This window comes from Typopeltis vanoorti, chromosome 14 (assembly GCF_054136105.1).
Source record: "Typopeltis vanoorti isolate ZY-2024b chromosome 14, IOZ_Tvanoo_1.0, whole genome shotgun sequence".
Taxonomy (NCBI): domain Eukaryota; kingdom Metazoa; phylum Arthropoda; class Arachnida; order Uropygi; family Thelyphonidae; genus Typopeltis; species Typopeltis vanoorti.
The window spans coordinates 119,364,907-119,384,331 of record NC_143562.1 but is presented as its reverse complement, the minus strand read 5'-3'; the positions used below and the strand labels follow the sequence as shown (position 1 = coordinate 119,384,331).

At 36.0% G+C, this 19,425-nt stretch overlaps 1 protein-coding gene across 1 annotated transcript in view; it reads right to left on the bottom strand.

The window, feature by feature from the left end:
• Positions 1–18,062, bottom strand: part of eRF1 (eukaryotic release factor 1) — a 254,647-nt gene extending 236,585 nt beyond the window's left edge. The window contains exon 1 of the mRNA XM_090404490.1: positions 17,463–18,062. Coding sequence (XP_090260616.1) covers positions 17,463–17,563 — 101 coding nt within the window. The 5' untranslated portion in view covers positions 17,564–18,062. The remainder of the gene's footprint in view (positions 1–17,462) is intronic.
• Positions 18,063–19,425: the final 1,363 nt, after the last annotated feature.

The following is a 19,425-nucleotide window of genomic DNA, read 5'->3' as shown; positions in this document are numbered from 1 at the left end:
TCCATCCTACTTGATTTGCTTATTCTGTTTATTTCAGTATTTGTCACCTTCACTACACGATTATGCCTAAATACTTGTTCCATAGAAATGCAGGTAACATTTTGCTTATGTCTTTTTATTACTGTTTGAGGTCTGCACGGTTAGCCTAGTGGCTATGCGCTTTGCAAACATATGCCTGTGGAAGGAGTGTCCTGGGTTCGATTTCCGTCGCCGACGTGAGGAGCTTAAGGATCTTCCTCAGCCATAGCCAAGTTAGTCGGTCTTGGGTGTGGACAGCAGGGTTCTTCCCCCCAGTTTATCTAGGGTTTTTCATCCTGCAAGCAGGCAAACCGGCCCCGTGAACACACACACACACACACTGATCTACAGCCATAAATACTTAACCCCCCCCCCAAGAGGGGGCTCAACTCGCCCCAATAGGGATGGGGAAGAAAAGGGAGAAAACTCAATATGAATGAATAAATAAATAAACTGTTTGATGAGTGCGCGTGATGCCCGGTCGCAAATTTTTTTATTTCCAAGAATTGAATAGTTTCCATGTACTGTCACGAATTTTGCCGTGACGTTGTGATTGAAGCAATTGAGGAATATTATGTGTATTTTTTGTGCAGTGTATGTCAGGATGGTTTTCTGGTATGTATCTCTTGAAAAATTTATACATTCATTGAATGCATGACGTGGGCCGCCTTGTGTTTGGTGCGTGCGCTAAAATGATCTTATTTTAAGGAGTTTATTTTGATGGATGGGGGCAGAAGGGGGATTTTTTGAGTAGAGAGCCAATGGATGAAGGTTGTATGTTTACAAAACACAAGTAAACATAGGTATTATTTCTAGGAAATTCCCATGTTGCTCCTCTTAAAAGCTATTATTTTTACAGCAATTTTTGCCTGTTTTCGTTTAGGAGTGTCCCTTATTTTAAATACATTGGCTTTTTACTCAAGAATTCTTAGGGTATTATAAGTGTATTTTAAGGGTAAATATATGCAGACTAATAGAAGATCATTTTAGCACACACACCAAACACAATGCTATGTCATGGGCTCACATCATGCATTCAATGAATGTATAAATTTTACAAAAGATACATACCAGAAAACCATCCTAACATACACCACACAAAAAATACACATAATATTCCTTAAAAATTGTCTCAATCACAACGCCATGACAAAATTCGCAACGGTACGCGGGAACCGCTCAATTCCTGGAAATAAAAAAATTTGCTACCAAGCATCATTGCACTCTTCAAACAGGCCATACATGACAGATTTCAAAAGAAAAATCAAGCATATTCATACATTCACAATACAAAACGTAGATTTCCAATTCCCAGAAATAAAAAAATTTGCTACTAAGCATCACGTGCACTCATCAAACAGGCCATAAATGACAGATTTCAAAAGAAAAATCAAGCATATTCATACATTCACAATACAAAACGTAGATTTCCAATTCCCAGAAATAAAAAAATTTGCTACCAAGCATCACGTGCACTCATCAAACAGGCCATAAATGACAGATTTCAAAAGAAAAATCAAGCATATTCATACATTCACAATACAAAACGTAGATTTCCAATTCCCAGAAATAAAAAAATTTGCTACCAAGCATCACGTGCACTCATCAAACAGGCCATAAATGACAGATTTCAAAAGAAAAATCAAGCATATTCATACATTCACAATGCAAAACGTAGATTGAAAACTTTACTGACCCCAGAGGCAGTTTTCTCACAAAGTACTACCCAAACACACATCAATGACTACACACAATTAATAGAAGCCCAACCCCAAAAAAATGGAATGCCCTAACAGGTACCCAATACACAATACATGCAGCTTCCACCCCTTCGGATATTACCACCTCGCAGCCCACACAAGACAATCCCACCATAAATCTACAACATCATAATCTCACACCCAACGAAATCACCATCCTGAACAAAGGACTTAACTTCACTGTATCCCCAAGACATGTACCGAGCAAAGACATCATTATTGAAGTCCAAGCTAAACTTGAAAATTACCCAAACAGAGATACAATATTCCAGAAAATAAACATCATAAATAGCAAAATAATAGTGAAACCCAACATTACTCCCAACTTACAAAAAGCCCTATTATCTTTAAAAATGAACCCAAATATAATGATCACAAAAGCAGACAAAGGGGATACAGTAGTCATCATCAACCAAACCGCCAACAGCCAACACACCTACCAAAAAATCCAAAATGATCCCACTCACGACCTCAAAACAAATCAACACCACCCTACACCACCTTAAAAAATCAAAACATGACAGACAAAACTACAATGAAAAACACCACACGCTTTGTATGTTTGGGAACAAACAAAGACAGTTAACTGATATGGCCTATAGTCTCCTACAAGAACACCACCATTAGCAAAATTCGTAGCTAAACTCATCAAACCATTACTTACAACGTCAAACTCTATGATAAAAAATACGGACGACCTATTCCAGAAAATAAATAACGTTACTTTATACCAGGAAGACGTCCTCACCTCATTGGATGCAACTTCATTATACACTAAACGTAGACGTCCCCAGAACTTTAGACATCGTACACACACTACTCACATAGGACCACACCTTGCACGCACAAATTTAACACCTAATGACATCATAAACTTGATCAAACTCATAATATCAGCCAAATTCTTTAAGTTCATAAACACGTATGTTCAAATTTTCGGTCTCCCTATGGGCCAAAACATCAGCGGACAACTAGCGGAATTATTCCTGGCACACATAGAATCACTCTCACTCCACCCTTCCACCCTGCGGCATCACCTTTTATGGCAGATACGTGGACAACATTCTATGCATTGGAGAACCTACACACATCACCACCTTACAAACATCCCTTAACAATTACAGCAACAGACTAAAATTCACCATGGAAACTGAACAGAACAAATCCATCAATTTCTTAAACCTGAGATTAATCAGAACTAACAACAAAATAGCCACGAAAATATACCACAAACTCACACATATTGGGAACTCTGTTTCAGTTCATACTATCCATATTCATACGTGTGTAGAGGCTTAAGTGCTGTGAGGACATCATGTTGGAGGCTTAATGGATTTTTTACAACACTCACAAAGAATTAAAATAGAATTTAATACTTCCTATATTTCATCCTAGTCACTAGGACATCTACGGGGATTACAAAAACAATTAATGTAACATATACACAAATAACAAACAATACTAAGCCCAACCACATGGGTGACACTAAAGTCCTATCTAGGTAGAGCGCCCTCTAAGGGCAGTAGTAGGTGGCCTGGAATGTAAGGTAGGAACTCTGGTGATGAGTGTTTCCCAAATCTTCGGAAGCTTAATGCAACCGTATTTATTGGGATTTGGTTGGTTTTTGAGAGCTGCTGCTGCTGCTTCTAAGAAAAGTCTCTTTCTTGAATTTGCTGTGGTGGAGCATGGTGGTTTTCTTCCATGATACCCTGTGAGTGATGTCCAAAACATGGTCAGCCAAGCCTGAATGGCCATAGTTGTGTTTGAAGATGTAAGACTTGTGTTCCTCTAGACGGATGGATGCTGATCTGCCTGTCTGTCCAAAGTACGCCAGCTTACAGGAACAGGGTACTTTGTAAACTCCAGGCAGAGAGAGAGGAGGGAGCTGATCTTTCGTAGAACGGATAAGGGTAGCAAGTTTACGGTGGGGCTTATATGCTGTGTGTAGGTTGTACTGTTTTAGTATCTTGGCTATTTTTTCAGATGTGCCACGGATGTAGGGTATGGTGATGACATTTTTAAAATCTTGTTGACGAGAAGGACAGGGAATGGGGGAGGAGTTCATTATTTTTTTGATACTGTGAAAGCTGTAGCTATTGGAGAGGAAAGTGCTGTGTATGTGGTTAAGCTCAGTGGTGAGGGCGGTTCCACTGGAACAAAGATTGTGGGCTCTCTTGGTAAGAGTTTTAATAATGCCATATTGTTGAGAGGGGTGGTGGTGGGAGAGTTTGTGAATGTATCTGCCTGTGTGTGTGGGTTTTCTGTATACGGTGAAGGTAAGTGTATCATTAGGCAGGCGTGTGACTAAGGTGTCTAGGAAGGGTAAACAATTGTTCTTTTCCTTTTCCATAGTGAACTGGATTCTTGGATGTAGACTATTGAGATGACTGAGGAAGGAGTCTAACGTGTCTGGGCCATGAGGCCAAATAGAGAACACATCATCTACATATCTTAGCCAGATAGAAGGTTTGAGTGGGGCTGAGTCTGTGGCTCGTTTTTCGAAATCTTCCATATAGAAATTGGCAAGGGGGGTGAGGGGGGGGAACCCATGGCAGTTCCCTCTATCTGCTTGTAGATTTTGTTGTTCCAAGAGAAATACCCAGAGTTAATGGCAAAGGAAAAGAGATTTGGGAAACACTCAATACCAGAGTTCCCACCTTACATTCCAGGCCACCTACTACTGCCCTTAGAGGGCACTCTACCTAGACAGGACTTTAGTGTCACCCACGTGGTTGGGCTTAGTATTGTTTGTTATTTGTGTATATGTTACATTAATTGTTTTTGTGATCCCCATAGATCTCCTAGTGACTAGGACGAAATATAGGAAGTATTAAATTCTATTTTAATTCTTTGTGAGTGTTGTAAAAAATTCATTAAGCCTCCAACATGATATCCATATTCAGTTAAAAAAATTGGTCATCCTATTTATAAATTATTCATAAATTCATAAATGGTCATCACAATTTATAAATGCTTACAAATTCTGAACTAACCGTAATTACCTCAACATGGAATTAAAGAATTTAACACAGGTTTTTAAAAATTGCAATTATCCCACACAACTAATAAATTACGCAAACAGAGCAGCAAAAGCCCATCAAAACAGACTTCCCAACATGAAAGGTTATCAAACTACATCCAAAACGCACACAAAGCCTACAAATACATTTACAAACACACAAACTATAAACTAGTATTCACCATGAACCAAAAATTAGCAACCCTCATAAAACCCACTAGATCTCTCACACACACAAAGAAATATCAGAACACCACAATGTATTCTACAAATTTCCTTGCCAAAAATACTGATATCGACTACACAGGTTCTACCATCAGGTCTTTATAGGCTAGACTACAAGAACACTTCCGCGACTGTAACATCCCTATTCCAGAACATATAAACACAAAAAAAGCAACATCAAAAAGAAAAATAGAATACAGAGTACAGGGAAGACAGAAATAGCAGTTCACACCCTTGAACAAAAACATACCCAGCAAAATTGACAAGGCCATAATAATAGACAAACAGGACAACAAAACAATGCTTAGAATATCGGAAACAATTGCCATAAAATTTGACGAAAACTCAATGTCCACCGACCCTACCTAATTTCCGAGTCTTGGAAGCTCCACAACATAAAAATTAGCGCACGACTCCGACCAATAAGCGACACAAGCTCCCCTAAAGCAGATAAACCAAGCCTTCATGGCATTGCCCTACACTTATCCCGAAATGTTCTGATGACGATAACACGATCGAAACGGCTCGCACCCCATTAATGCTCTGCTCCACCTGTTTCCCATAAAACCCTTCCCCAAAGAAGTGCCCTTAAATATAATTATATATATGTGTTACGGTTAAAGTGATAAATCCAGTTATTATTAATAATTACTAAATCCAGTTATTATTAATAAATTCACTTTAACCGTATTAAAAAATACGGTTAAAGTGAATAATTTACGAGAATTAATCACTAACTGGTTAAAGTGAATAATTCCTAGAGGAGTCTGGTAAATGAAATAAAAACATGTTTATAGGCTTTATATATATATTTTCATTCTCAATAGAAATTATAACAGCTTAGGTGAGGTTAAGTTAGATTATAATGAAAAAAGTAAGCAAAGTACTTCTTTTGCACTCAGTGAAATCAGAAATCATTATACTCTAACCTAACCTAAACTAACCTGGATGTCGCATATTGAACCAGAGTATAGTCATAGTTTGTCGTGTGCATATTAATGGGGAAAGATAAACGTTGTTGTGGGCCAAGCTTAATGATTGCGGGCAGATAACAAATAAAAGTTGTGGGCATAATAGAAAAATCAAATTGGAACTGATCAGTTTTTCTCCATTGATGAGGAAAGAGGTACAGTAACGACGTTTATCTATTATCCCCATTCATCTGCCCGCCATTAAGCTTGGCGCACAACAATGTTTATCTTTCATCCCCATTAATCTGCCCACAATAGACTACGACTACACTTTGGTTCTACATGCGACATTCAGGTTAGTTTAGGTTAGATTATAATGATTTCTGATTTCACTGAGTGCAAAAGAAGTACTTTCCTTACTTTTTTCATTATAAAGTAACCTAACCTGTTATAATTTCTATTGAGAATGAAAACTTATATACAAAACCTATAAACATGTTTTTATTATATTTAGCAGCCTCCTCTAGGAATTATTCACTTTAACCGTAACATATATATTGTTATTAGGATTGACTCGGGATGTATACATTTATAAAATTAAAATTTAACTGACTAGAACCCCAGAAAGTATAACACAAAAAACTTTAATAAATTATAACTAGTTTCATCGGTGTCCCAACTTCTTCAGGTGAGTAAGAAATAACACAAAACTTATAAAACTAACAAGGTAAAAAACATGGACTTTCCAGCTTAATAAAAAGAAGAAGAATAGTAACAGTCATATTTAAATAGGTGACCATGTGCTATTGTTAGCATGAGTTGAATGTGTGTGACAGCTAATTTTAGAGCACCAGTACTCGATTACTGCGCTATGGGAATCAGGCAAATTGTAGCTCAGATTGTTGTTCATGTGTGAAGGGTCCAGAACTATTTCTTTGGATTCTATAATTCGTCTTTCAAATTCATCCTTGCATATTGGTTGTGCGGTCCTAATCAACTTGGTGTTGACATTCTTCGAGGTTAGAGTTGGCAGAGAAAAGAACATGACTGGAAAGGGCGTTCGCTCGTGTTCTACTGTAGGAGATGTCATGTCTATGTTCCTCAAGATGTAGTGAAATAGATTTATCTGTCTGCCCAAAATAAGGTTGACCACAGTCGCACATAACTTTATAAACACCAGGAAAATGCAGTTGGTTGTGTTTTGGTCGACTCTCTCCATCCCCTCATTCGTATGGCCTGCCTAAGATCCACAAGGCTGACACTCCTTTAAGACCTATGGTGAAAGGTATTGACTCACCTACCTACAATCTGTCTAAATATCTTGCAGCTTCTTTAAAACATCTAGTTGGCAATTCCTCTTCCTTCATCAAAAACTCTGAAGATTTCATCTCAAAAATAAAAAATTTAAATGTCAAAAGACTCTGACAGAATGGTGAGTTTTGACATCATGTCTCTTTTTACGAATGTACCTACAGATGAAGTTCTCACTCTTCTTAAGGACAAGGTTTCTAAGAAAATATTTGCTCTACTAACACACCGCATTAATTCCAGCTATTTCTGCTACGAAGATAAAATATATAAACAAACAAGCAGGTTAGCTATGGGCAGCCCTCTATCCCCAGTCTTGGCTAACATCTTTTTACAAGATTTTGAAGTGAGCTATTTCTCTAGCTACTTTAAAACCTAAACTGTGGTTACATTACATAGATGACGTCTTCCTTATCTGGGAAGATGGTTTAGAGGAACAACAAAATTTCCTAAACTATTTAAATAATCAACATCAGAACATTAAATTCACATCAGAACTAGAGATTAACGGCATTCTCCCCTTCTTGGATCTAAAGATCAGTAGCTTACCTGACTGTATTAAATTTTCACTTTTTCGAAAAACCACCCACACTGATAGATATTTCCATGATTCTTCTCATCACTTCCCTCCTCAAAAACTTGGCATCATCTCCACCCTTGCCCATCATGCAAGATGTCTTACTTCCACAGAAGAAGACCTTCAAACAAAACTTAACTTCCTGAAAAACACCTTCTTAAATAATGGATATTCATCTTGTAACATATCTAAACGTTTGAGACTATGCCATCAACCTCGACAAGAAGATGAATCCAACCCTATCACTAACATACAGTTACCATTTATTAGCTCTCTTAACCCAAAACTATCTAGGTTTATGAAGAAATTCAACATAAAGACCGACTATACAATTCTGCCAAAACTTTGTTCTTTTCTGAGTCGACCAAAACACCAACTGCATCTTCCTGGTGTTTATAAAGTTATGTGCAACTGTGGTCGACCTTATTTTGGCCAGACAGATAAATCTATTTCACTACGTCTTCAGGAACATAGACGTGACATCTCCTACAGTAGAACACAAGTGAGTGCCCTTTCCAGTCATGTTCTTTTCTCCACCAACTCTAACCTCAAAGAATGTCAACACAAAGTTGATTGGGACTGCACAACCAATTTATATATCTGCAAGGATGAATTTGAAAGACGAATTATAGAATCCAAAGAAATAGTTCTGGACCCTTCACACATGAACAACAATCTGAGCCACAATTTGCCTGATTCCCATAGCACAGTAATCCAGTACTGGCACTCTAAAATTAGCTGTCACACATTCAACTCATGCTAACAATAGCACGTGGTCACCTATTCAAACATGACTGTTACTATTCTTCTTCTTTTTATTAAGCTGGAAAGTCCATGTTTTTACCTTGTTAGTTTTATAAGTTTTGTGTTATTTCTTACTCACCTGAAGAAGTTGGGACACCGATGAAACTAGTTGTGATTTATTAAAGTTTTTGTGTTATACTTTCTTGGGTTCTAGTCAGTTAAATATTAATTTTATAAATATATATATATATTAGGGTTACGTAATTTTATAAACTTGGTTATTTTACTCCTAATCCCAAGTAAGCAAACAGTTAAGTTTGCGCCTGAAACATAGTTAAGTCTAAACTTAACTGTATGCTTACTTGGGATTAGGTGTAAAATAACCAAGTTTATAAAATTACTTGGTAACCCTAATATACATTATTCACACGGTAAAAAAACTTATCTACATCTATATCTCCTCCAGAGATTATTCAAAATAAAAACATCTTTTAGCAACTTACATAGGTAAAGTTGATAAGGCTCTGTATTACTAAAACCTTGGTGTATTTAGGGTCTAGCTATTCACTGAGGAGACCTCAAAAAAGGTTGAAACCGGTCTGGGTAGTGACCCCACCCATAATGTATTGCAGTATACATCTCTTAGTGAGATGTGCTTTACATTATGGAAATACTAAGAACAGTGATCAGTGCTTTACCCACCTTTACAATGAGTTGCCCTGGTGTTGCTCCACCTTTAGACTTGAACTACGTTTCAGGTGCAAACTTAACTGTTTGCTTACTTGGGATTAGGAGTAAAATAACCAAGTTTATAAAATTACTTCTAATTATTGGTAACCCTAATATACATTATTCCTAAGGTAAAAAAAACTTATTTATATATATATATATATATATAAAAATGCTGAAGGCCCTCAACATGAGATAAACTGGACAACAACTTCAAACCTTCATCATATAAATAATAACCTTAGTTATAATCTACTGGACTCTTTCAACTCTGCTATCCGATATTGGCACACTCGTGAAATCAGACTCGCATAGATGCCCAACAATAGAACTTCAACACGGACTGTAGCTACAGTTCAAAGCTAACTGAATTTTATAATAGTCGTTTTTATTGTGATACAATGTTTCTTATAGTGTTTTTTATTTGCTTTCTATGTTTTCACGCCTGAAGAAGTCGGACAATCTGATAAAACATGTTGCGTTTTGAATAAATTTAATTGTTATTTCTAGTTCTCGGTTCTAAGTCAGTATATATAAATATGAACATATCCCAATTCCGAGTTAATATTACAGATTGTCATATATGTACATATATTTTTAAAAAAAAAACCGGGTTTTCTTATTAATCTTCCCACCTTTCCTCAAACACCCTCACGTTTCCTAACCCCCCCCCCCTTTAACAGCCTAACAGCAGAAGTATGGAGAACATCCTAACATCCAAACAAGATATGTGCAAAATTTCTTCCTCTATTAGTCTGCATATATTTACCCTTAAAATACACTTATAATACTCTAAGAATTCTTGAGTAAAAAGCCAATGTAAAATAAGTTTAAAATAAGTGACACTCCTAAACGAAAACGAGCAAAAATTGCTGTAAAAATTATAGCTTTTAAGAGGAGCAACATGGGAATTTCAAAGAAATAATACCTATGCTTTCTTCTTTTCCAGGACTACCTCTACTTGAGTCCACCAAGATTATTTCATTCTTGAAAAGAACATTACATGCCTTCCTGGCTGACTCAATATTTCTCCCAAATAATATTACTGAGACTAAGGATGTTTGGTTTTTGTTTTCAAATTCAATTTTTCCTGGAATAATATTTGCATATGTCTCTGTTCACCTATAAAAGCTTCTCAACTTCCATTAATAACTATTCTTTTCACCATATATTTTAGCCTATTCAAAAATAAATTATCACTTACTGCTTCAAATCCTCACTCTTGTATAATGAACCAGCAAGAATGATCAACAATAACAGCCATGAACACTTATTTGTGTCTTCTTTCTGAATTTGTTATTGCTATACATAATGGAGAATGAAGTGGGAAATGGGAACAGGAATATTTTCCTAGAAGTTGTATAAAGCTGCTGTGAACAACAAAATGTAAACTGAAGAAGCTGGGGCACAAGCTGACGGCATAACCAAAGTGAGTATGAATGACTAATATATAACATATTGTAGAGCTAACAAGCAAAAACTCCCACTATGGGGACTAAAAATGGAGGTCAGTTAAGCTATGAGCAAAATTAGCAAGCATTCTGAAAATAACTTCTCATTTTCTTCTGAAAGTGATGAAAAATGAAATCTCACATAAACCATTTCCCAAAAGTCAACTATTTTCTAAATTTTTTTTTTAAAATATGGATCCCATTCACACATTCTTATAAATACATTAGTTAATCAAATAGTATTAGAGCTGCAGATGGAATCTGAAATCCTTGCTCTAAAGACAAAACATGGAATGTTTCAAGTCATTTCAGGCCTGTAATATGCAAGATTTTACCCTATGTGAAATTTATCTTCCACTTAAGATATTCAAAGTTCTTAGTTGAACAACAAGTTTGCTATCCATTCAGCCAACATCAGCAAATAATGAACTAATGGCTCAAACTAAGCTGGCAAATAACAGCATAAGCAGAAATCTTATAGCCACAAAAGAAGAAATCTACTGCATAATAATTATCCAATACATTAGTAACACAGACTGCATGATCTTCATGACTCATCATGAAGTACTCCAAACGCTTCTTTCATGCTTCCCCATACAGAATTTGTGTTGAAATTATATTTCAATAAGCATATTTAAGTTTGTAATTACTGCACAATTTATATTTCAATTATTGCAGCTTGGCTTAACCAAATGATGATGTTACAAGGTGTTATAGGCTGGGTGTTGCCCAGTTAAATAAGACCCTCACACTTGCACAGTTTTCATTAGGAAATCGGGGTGAACAGCAAAAAGTCAGCTACTGAAACAAATTCAAGCAGCAGAATTCATAGGCACCATCCATATAGCAGTAGCAATGGAAAAGAAATGGCAGAAGAATTAGAGAAGTCTTATTTGCACTATAGAGAAGGGAAGGGAAATAATAGAAGATTCTAGTAATAGGTAGATTTCTTTTTCTGCCAAAGAAGTATATGAGATTTCTGCCACAATGAGCCTAAGACACTAAGAGAACTGGTGTTACCAAAACAATGGCAAAAACAGGTGAGATTTTTCAAAGTAACAAATACAAGATATATTCTTGCAATAATGATCAAGAAAAATAGCTATAATATTCAATATTATGTAGTATTCAATGAATATAAGGAAGCAGAGTGATGTGAATAACATCAAAATGGGGAGAACATTAAATGCGACTTATTTGTGCTACAGTCACACAAAAGATTCTGGTAACAAAGAGGTTGATTTCTTTTTTCTGCCACAAAATCTCAACTCCTTATAAGTCTGGTGGTGTTATTATTTACATGGGCTATTATTTACATGGTTATTATTTACATGGAATCAAAAGACTCATCATGGGAGATCCATTAAGTATTAACATAATACCTATCATACATCTCCTTAAACTTGTTCACTATTGAGGTGCTCAAAACCACCTCTAGCAATCTTCCACTCATTCACCAAGAAAAGAACCTAGTTGTACACTCTTAACTTTCAAGTATGACCCTTGTTTACCCCCACACACACACACACACTCCCCATGTATTGAAAAATTTGTGTGTAAATCTTACAGTTTCATACATCTGCAAGATATAATCCTACCAAAAGCAAGTTTCTCACCCTCAATAGCAGCATTAACATTCTGGTCCATGGATTGCAGGAATGAAGTAGTGTTCAGTGATCATATTCCCTCTTCTTTGCATGTCAGCTAAACTCTGCAACCCACACACCCTCAATCCACCATCTTTCCACCATCTCCCGATTCCCAAGAAATGCAGGTGACCAAGTCTGTGCACAGTAGTCAACATGTGGCCAAATCATAGCATTATAAAGAAGGATAATAACCTCCTATCTTTATTTGTCAATGTGCTCTTCAGCATTCAAGTAATCCTCCAAGTTATTTTGCCAACTCTTGTAATATGTCCTCTGAATTTCAAAAATCTATCCACCACCATCCTCAGATCTACAACCCCCATCAATGTCCTATAAACTAGTACCATCAATACAATACGTGTGTAATCTCTTCATCCCGAAGTGCATTACCTTACATTTTAGAACACTGAATTGACAACATTGTCCTTTGCCAATTTATTTAATCATCTTGTATGATATCTACATCGCCTTTATCAACTACTGCCCTTCGAGTTAAACAAGACCCTCTCACACACACAGTTTCATTAGGAAATCAGTTTTGCATCATCGGCAAACAACTGAATATCCTCCTTCAAATCTTCTGCTATATCATTAACACACAAGTTAAATAGTAGTGCTCCTAGTAGAGCCCAAGGACACTGCACTGGCCACCCTCAATCATCTTGATTTCACTCCACCTGATGTTTATCAGCCACTCCCCTTATCTGTGCCAACAGCCTCATATTCATTCCTATTTGCTCCAACTTATGTAATAGTTTTCCATGCAGTAAAGTGTGACAATATCATATTATAGCCATTTCCTTTATCCAATTCTGCTGTCACGTTATAAAATGCAAATAAATTACAGAGGAAGGACCTACCTTTTACGAAGCCATGCTGCTTCCTATGAAATATCATATTCCTGTCCATCCATTTCTAACCAACTTTTCTAATAGTTTAACCACCATTCCAGAAATACTAATTGGTCTGTAGTTTGCTACTTCTGTCTTGGAGCCACCTTTATGTAATGGGACTCTTATACTCTTTCCACTCCCTTTCTAACCTTTCCAGAGCTGAGACTAAGATTAACCCTTTGACATATAAATTATTTTTTAAAGTTGGCTCTAAATCGTTTGAAATTGACGCAAACTTCGTGACGTCTGCGATATGTCAAAATCAATTTTGGTGCAATAAACAAGACGTGTCACAGACGTCTTTGTATGAAATTCATTTGAAATTGATGCAAACTTTGTAACGTCTGCGATACATCAAATTCAATTTTGGTGCAATAAACAAAAGACTTGTCACAGACGTTTTTGTACGTTAATGGGTTAAACAACTTCATTCAAGGCACTGCCAGTTCACTTGCACATTCTCATAGCACACAAGCAGACATAGCATTCAGGCCAACTTCTGTATTCACACTGATATTTTTCAATATACCGAGTACCTCCAGTTCATCTACCTCTAACTGCAGTCACCACCTGGATGATATACCCTTGCAAAGTGATAACTTAGTAACTGAACTATTTATTCTGCTTCTGTCACTTTACTACCATCAGCACTGAATAAAGTTATCTTTTCATAATCATTCTTTCTTTTACTTGCTACATAGCAAAAAAAAACTCTTTTGGATTTACTTGTTACCCTAATTGCTTATGCTTTATGCTGCTAATTCCTTCCACAATGTTTTTTTTTTTTTTTTTCTTCCCAGCTCCTGCTTTATATTGCTAGTCATTCACTTAATACCTACTTGGTTTATCCTCCTGACTGGGTATGCACTCTGATGCTGTCTCGCTCAAACAATCCTTTACCACTTCCCATGCACTAATGACATTCATTCCGTGGCACTGCTCCAAGTTTGTCATAATTGCCAACTTTGTGGTTTTGTATAAACCCTTTCTTGACTGAAATTTCCACATATTAAGCAATCTTCCAGGACAAGGTCACTTTCCCTAATCAGAGACAGATTTGTTACTGCAGTCATAGATCTGATGCTATTACCATATCCAACACTCACCCATGGTCCCTTTCATCACATACTGTTTCAGGTAATTATCCCTTAGTAACTGTATAAATTCCATTTAGCCATGTGCCCATCCCTCCTCCTAATCTATATTACCATAGCTGAAGTCTCCTATGATAATTGCTTGGCCTGCACTCATTGTACTAATCTGCTGATGCATATCGTCCACAATTTCTTCTGTACCACTAGGTCTATAGCAATCAACAATATATTTTGTCCAATTGGTCTATCTCACACCAGACAGCCTCAAATAAACCAATTCCATCAGATCTATAATCTTCCTTAACTTCTATTTTTGTTGGTTGAAGTTCTTCAGCTATCATTAATAATACCCCTCCTCCTGCCTTATTTCTTCTATCTTCTCTGAAAATACAATACCCATTACTTTCTATCCCTGTAACTACATCATTCTCGGACAACCAGTCTCGCTGATGCCAATAATTTTTGACCAAGATGAGCTGACCATTGCTAAAAACTCCTCTCCTTTCTTGATACTTTGGCATTCGTGCACATGCATTGCAACATCCCTTTGGACCCACAGTTACCCTTAGATAATGTCATTACCTGCCAATTCAAATTCAAAACCTGAGAAGCTGCACCCAGCTCTTCATAATCATTTCTGTATTCTTGCTTATCTATCCCAGGGGTGGCTGGACACATGCTTGATTACTTCTCCCACCCACCTAATATCTCAAGCTTTGCACTTCCAAACTCTCACTAACAACACTTTCTCCAAGCACCTAAATTAAAAACCATTTAAGTGCAGTCCATCAGGCATATACAGATCCTTATGTCCATCAAATTCACTCCATAATCTATAAGCTGCACACCATTCCTCCTGCATAATCTTCTCACTGACAATCATGGCCCTTCTCAGTGTTAATAATTTCTGTTCAGAAACATGGAATAGTCATTACTAACAGCATGTTACAATATAAAGATGTGCACAATTCAGATGATAAAAAAAAACCATCACCATAGCACAATTGAAAGAATGACAGTACATTGTGCCCTTTGACTGAAAAAAAGGACTCAGTTCGATTCTTATTGTGATGAGAGGAATCTTTAAATGAGTGTTTTTTTCAACTGAAGGCGAGTTAGTAATCTCATACGTAGGCAACGGGTTTTTTTCGCTCCCGGAAACTGTTTTACATCCCGCATACAGACAAATCGGCCTTGAGAACACACACAGTTTACAGACAAAAAATACTAGTGGTGGTGGGCAGTAGATGGTAGTGGCAGTTTGCTGTAGTTGGTGGATTAAGTGCTGGAGACAGAGTTGTAGAGTAGGTGCCCTCCCTTGATGTGGCTTTGGACTCCTTGGAAGTGTCATAATAATAAAGTCTATTTACACTGTTGATAGCAATAACTCACTAATTCAGGATATAATATCAAGACTGGCATGTATACCAAATGGATAACTATTGCACCATACAAGTTTATTAAAACAGTAAAAAAAACTTCATTACTGAAAAACCGTATTCTTACCTGCTAATATTTAAAAAAAATAGCAATATCACTAAAAACATGTATCAGTTAAGTTCATATCACATGGAGGGGCTTTATTATTATTTTTTTTTAAATTGGGTGCCTACCTTTGTGATGTAAAGCTTTTTGGAAAATGAATTTCAGCAAACGATTCAAACTTAATATTTAGTTATCAGCTTCACATATTCCATATATAGAGCATGTGAAATACTGTTTAGGAAAATGTATTTTCTTCAAAATTCAATAACAAATGCATGTCTATTGCACAAAAATGATAAGCCTTTTGCAAAATGTCAATTCAAATATGAAAAATTAAACATACCTATGAATAACAAATGCAATTCATTATCAATTATGTAGGATTTCTGGTATGTATGTAATCAGTTAACACAGAAAAAAAAAAAAAAAGATGGGCCTTTACCTAATAAGTAAATTGCGAAAGAGGAGAATGCTGATATTTTCTTTGGTGGTTGATAATGTTTGTAAAGTAGCTTTCACATCAAATGCTACATATGTTTTTACTTACTTTTATAATAAAACTTCATGCATTATGAAACAGAAGTTCGCTTCCCCTTTTTTGTTTTGAGTGGGTGATAAGATGATAAAACTAACTAATTTCATTCAGAAAATATGCATAATACACAAGCATGGTATAACATATCTGTTTAATACATTTAGCTTAACCCCAAATCAGCCATTCCTCCATAATACGGGGAAAAAAGCTTCTACTCACTTGTACTTCTACTTGTACTTCACTTCTACTGACTTGTCTATCTGCTACATGGATGCCCTTGCATGTACTTTGCATCTATATTGCAATAACATGGTTGTCAAGCATTCATCCTGAATACTTTCAACCATGGAAAATACAATGGGAAAAAAAAACTTATGCAGAGAGGCTTCTATAAAAACAATTCTTAAAGAACTGATTTTTATATCCTGTTCATCATGCAAGCATTCCAAAATGCACTGGTCTCAGGTGCATTTCAGAATGCTTGCACCAACCTGCCCACTGTACTAAAAAGATAATATGAGTAACTATAGTATTCTAAAGTTACTCATATCCCGGAACATGAACCCAGTGCTTGTTATTCGGATAAATATGGTAAACTAAAGGAGTCGATGACAGATTCAGAAATAAAACTACATTTAGGGTATTAAAGCCAACTTTTGAATTCAACTTAGATTAAAAAACGATTTTAAGCTTTGAACTTAACACGGCAAATCAGTGTTTTCCAATGTTCGAAAAATGTAATGTAATGCAGTCCTTATTCCCTTTACGTTTTGTCTGATTGCAACGTTAGCGGTGTTTTGTCAATTACAGTGCACACTTGGCATGCACTATTAAGTAACAAAATCCGCAGGAATCCACAAATTAAAAATGTGGCAAATTAGTGTATTTCATAACGGCATGCTTAAAGTAATAAACTAGCCAATGAACTGAAATCACAGTTACTGATACCCGCACACAAATTACACAACAATTTCCCGAAATACAAGTATTGTGAGATATCAGAATAAAGCAGTCATTCATTAAACAACAAAAAAATAACTCAAATTGCTTAATAATTGGCTTACCCTCTCGCTGCTTCTAAGCTTTTGATTAGTTTCTTAATTTTCCATATTTCTACATTTCTGTCAGCGCTAGATTCTTCTAGGTTATAGCCTGTAGAAGACATGGTAATTTAACAGTTTTAAAAATTTTTGTAAAGGTAAAGAGTTCAAACAGCAGTATAAAAGTAAAAGGCGAGGTCAAACTGCAACCTATACAACAAGTCTGATCATTTGCTAAGTGCTGCCGAAGAGTAAATTTGCTCGGGCAAAATATTCTAGACTTCCAAGCTTTGGTGCTTAACACTTTATTATTACGCACAACGTTGCACCACGTTGGCAACAGATGGGTGGAATGACGATTAGGGTTAACAAGCAACCAATTTTTGTAAGTGGAACTACACGCCGTTTCTGACAAACTGAAGTAAAAAAACTGATATTCCAAAATGTTTCTTTAATAGTCTAACTTCCGGATCGCATAAAAGATACCAGTAAATGAAATAATAGAAGTCTATAGACAAAAAAACACGCCGCTGAATACTGCAGTGCATGGACGTAACACACTATTTCTCCTCACATGCGGAACCCGCTACACAACGCAAACTGGCCAGCCGAACAAGAACATAGGGTTCTGCAATCTCTGGCTACGTTCTTGTGCAAAATTATGACGTCAAAAATAACCATAATTTTAAATTTATCACAAAGCATCCACTCCATTTCGATCTTTCGACTAATTCATATTTTAAATGTATAATACTGGTTTTTATGACAACATAATAAATTATTAATTGTAAATAACATAAATATACGAAAATATTTATATAATTTCAAACGTTGCCATCCTCAAAAGAGGGAGAAGGGTGGTTAACCACTCTATACACGTGGTAAATGCAATATTTCAAGTTTGAACAATATAACAATAACAGTAACGATTGATTGACTACATGCTTGATTATTCACACCACTTTGCCCTTTATTTATTTACATCCGCAAGGACAGAATTTTTTTTAAAAGTAGCTGAAACATAAACGTTGTTTATATTCAATGCGAAGTATATTAATGAAATCTTTTTTTTTTTAATTTATTTAAATGATAAATACATAAGACTGGGAAAGGGATAAAAAATTATATACTGAAAATAGGAAAACTTCGATGATGTAGATTAGCACAAAATTAATATACAGTAGTCCGGAAGATGGGATTTCACTTTTTTTTAACTCATTTTTGGGAAATATTTTGGGATACAGTAAATATGTATTAATAATCTCTTTCACTAGCATAAAGCAACAGCTACTAGGCACCACGAAAACTCAGTTAATAAGGAAGTTAAAAGAAATATAAACACTAAATATTTTTAACTACAATAATCAAATATGGAAGCACCTATTCTATTCGTTTCATTTCACTATCCATATTCAAGTGAATCCAGCATTCTAACTGGAAAGATTTTGTTGAAATTTCCTATTTAGAATCCTTGCAGGCGTTTTACTTATTCAATAACGACTGCTTTGATAGTACCATTTAAAGGGGGATTCAAATATTTTTAATTTATACAGTGTATTTCAATAACTCCTCTGTGACCAGAAGGTTTTTTTTTAACGAACGTAAAACAATGTTTATGTAGAACAGTTTAGGTATCAATTGAATTTGAATTGGTGAAATGAACTGTATTTATACTATTATTATTATTATTATTATTATTATTATTATTATTTGTGACACCTCCAAGGAGTCCGAAGACTCATCGCGGGAGGACACCTACAACTGTCTCCACCACTACACCAAACCTTTACTACGAATCATCTCCATCAACGCCATCTACTGCCCACCTCCACCACTACCCCAACTAGTATTTTTTGTCTGTAAATTCCGTGTGTTCTAAAGGGCCGATTTGTCTGTATGTGGGATGAAAAACCCGAGTTTTGGGGAGAAAAAACCCTGCTACCACCGTATGAGATTGACTAACTCACCTTTGATTGAAATCGTCCCG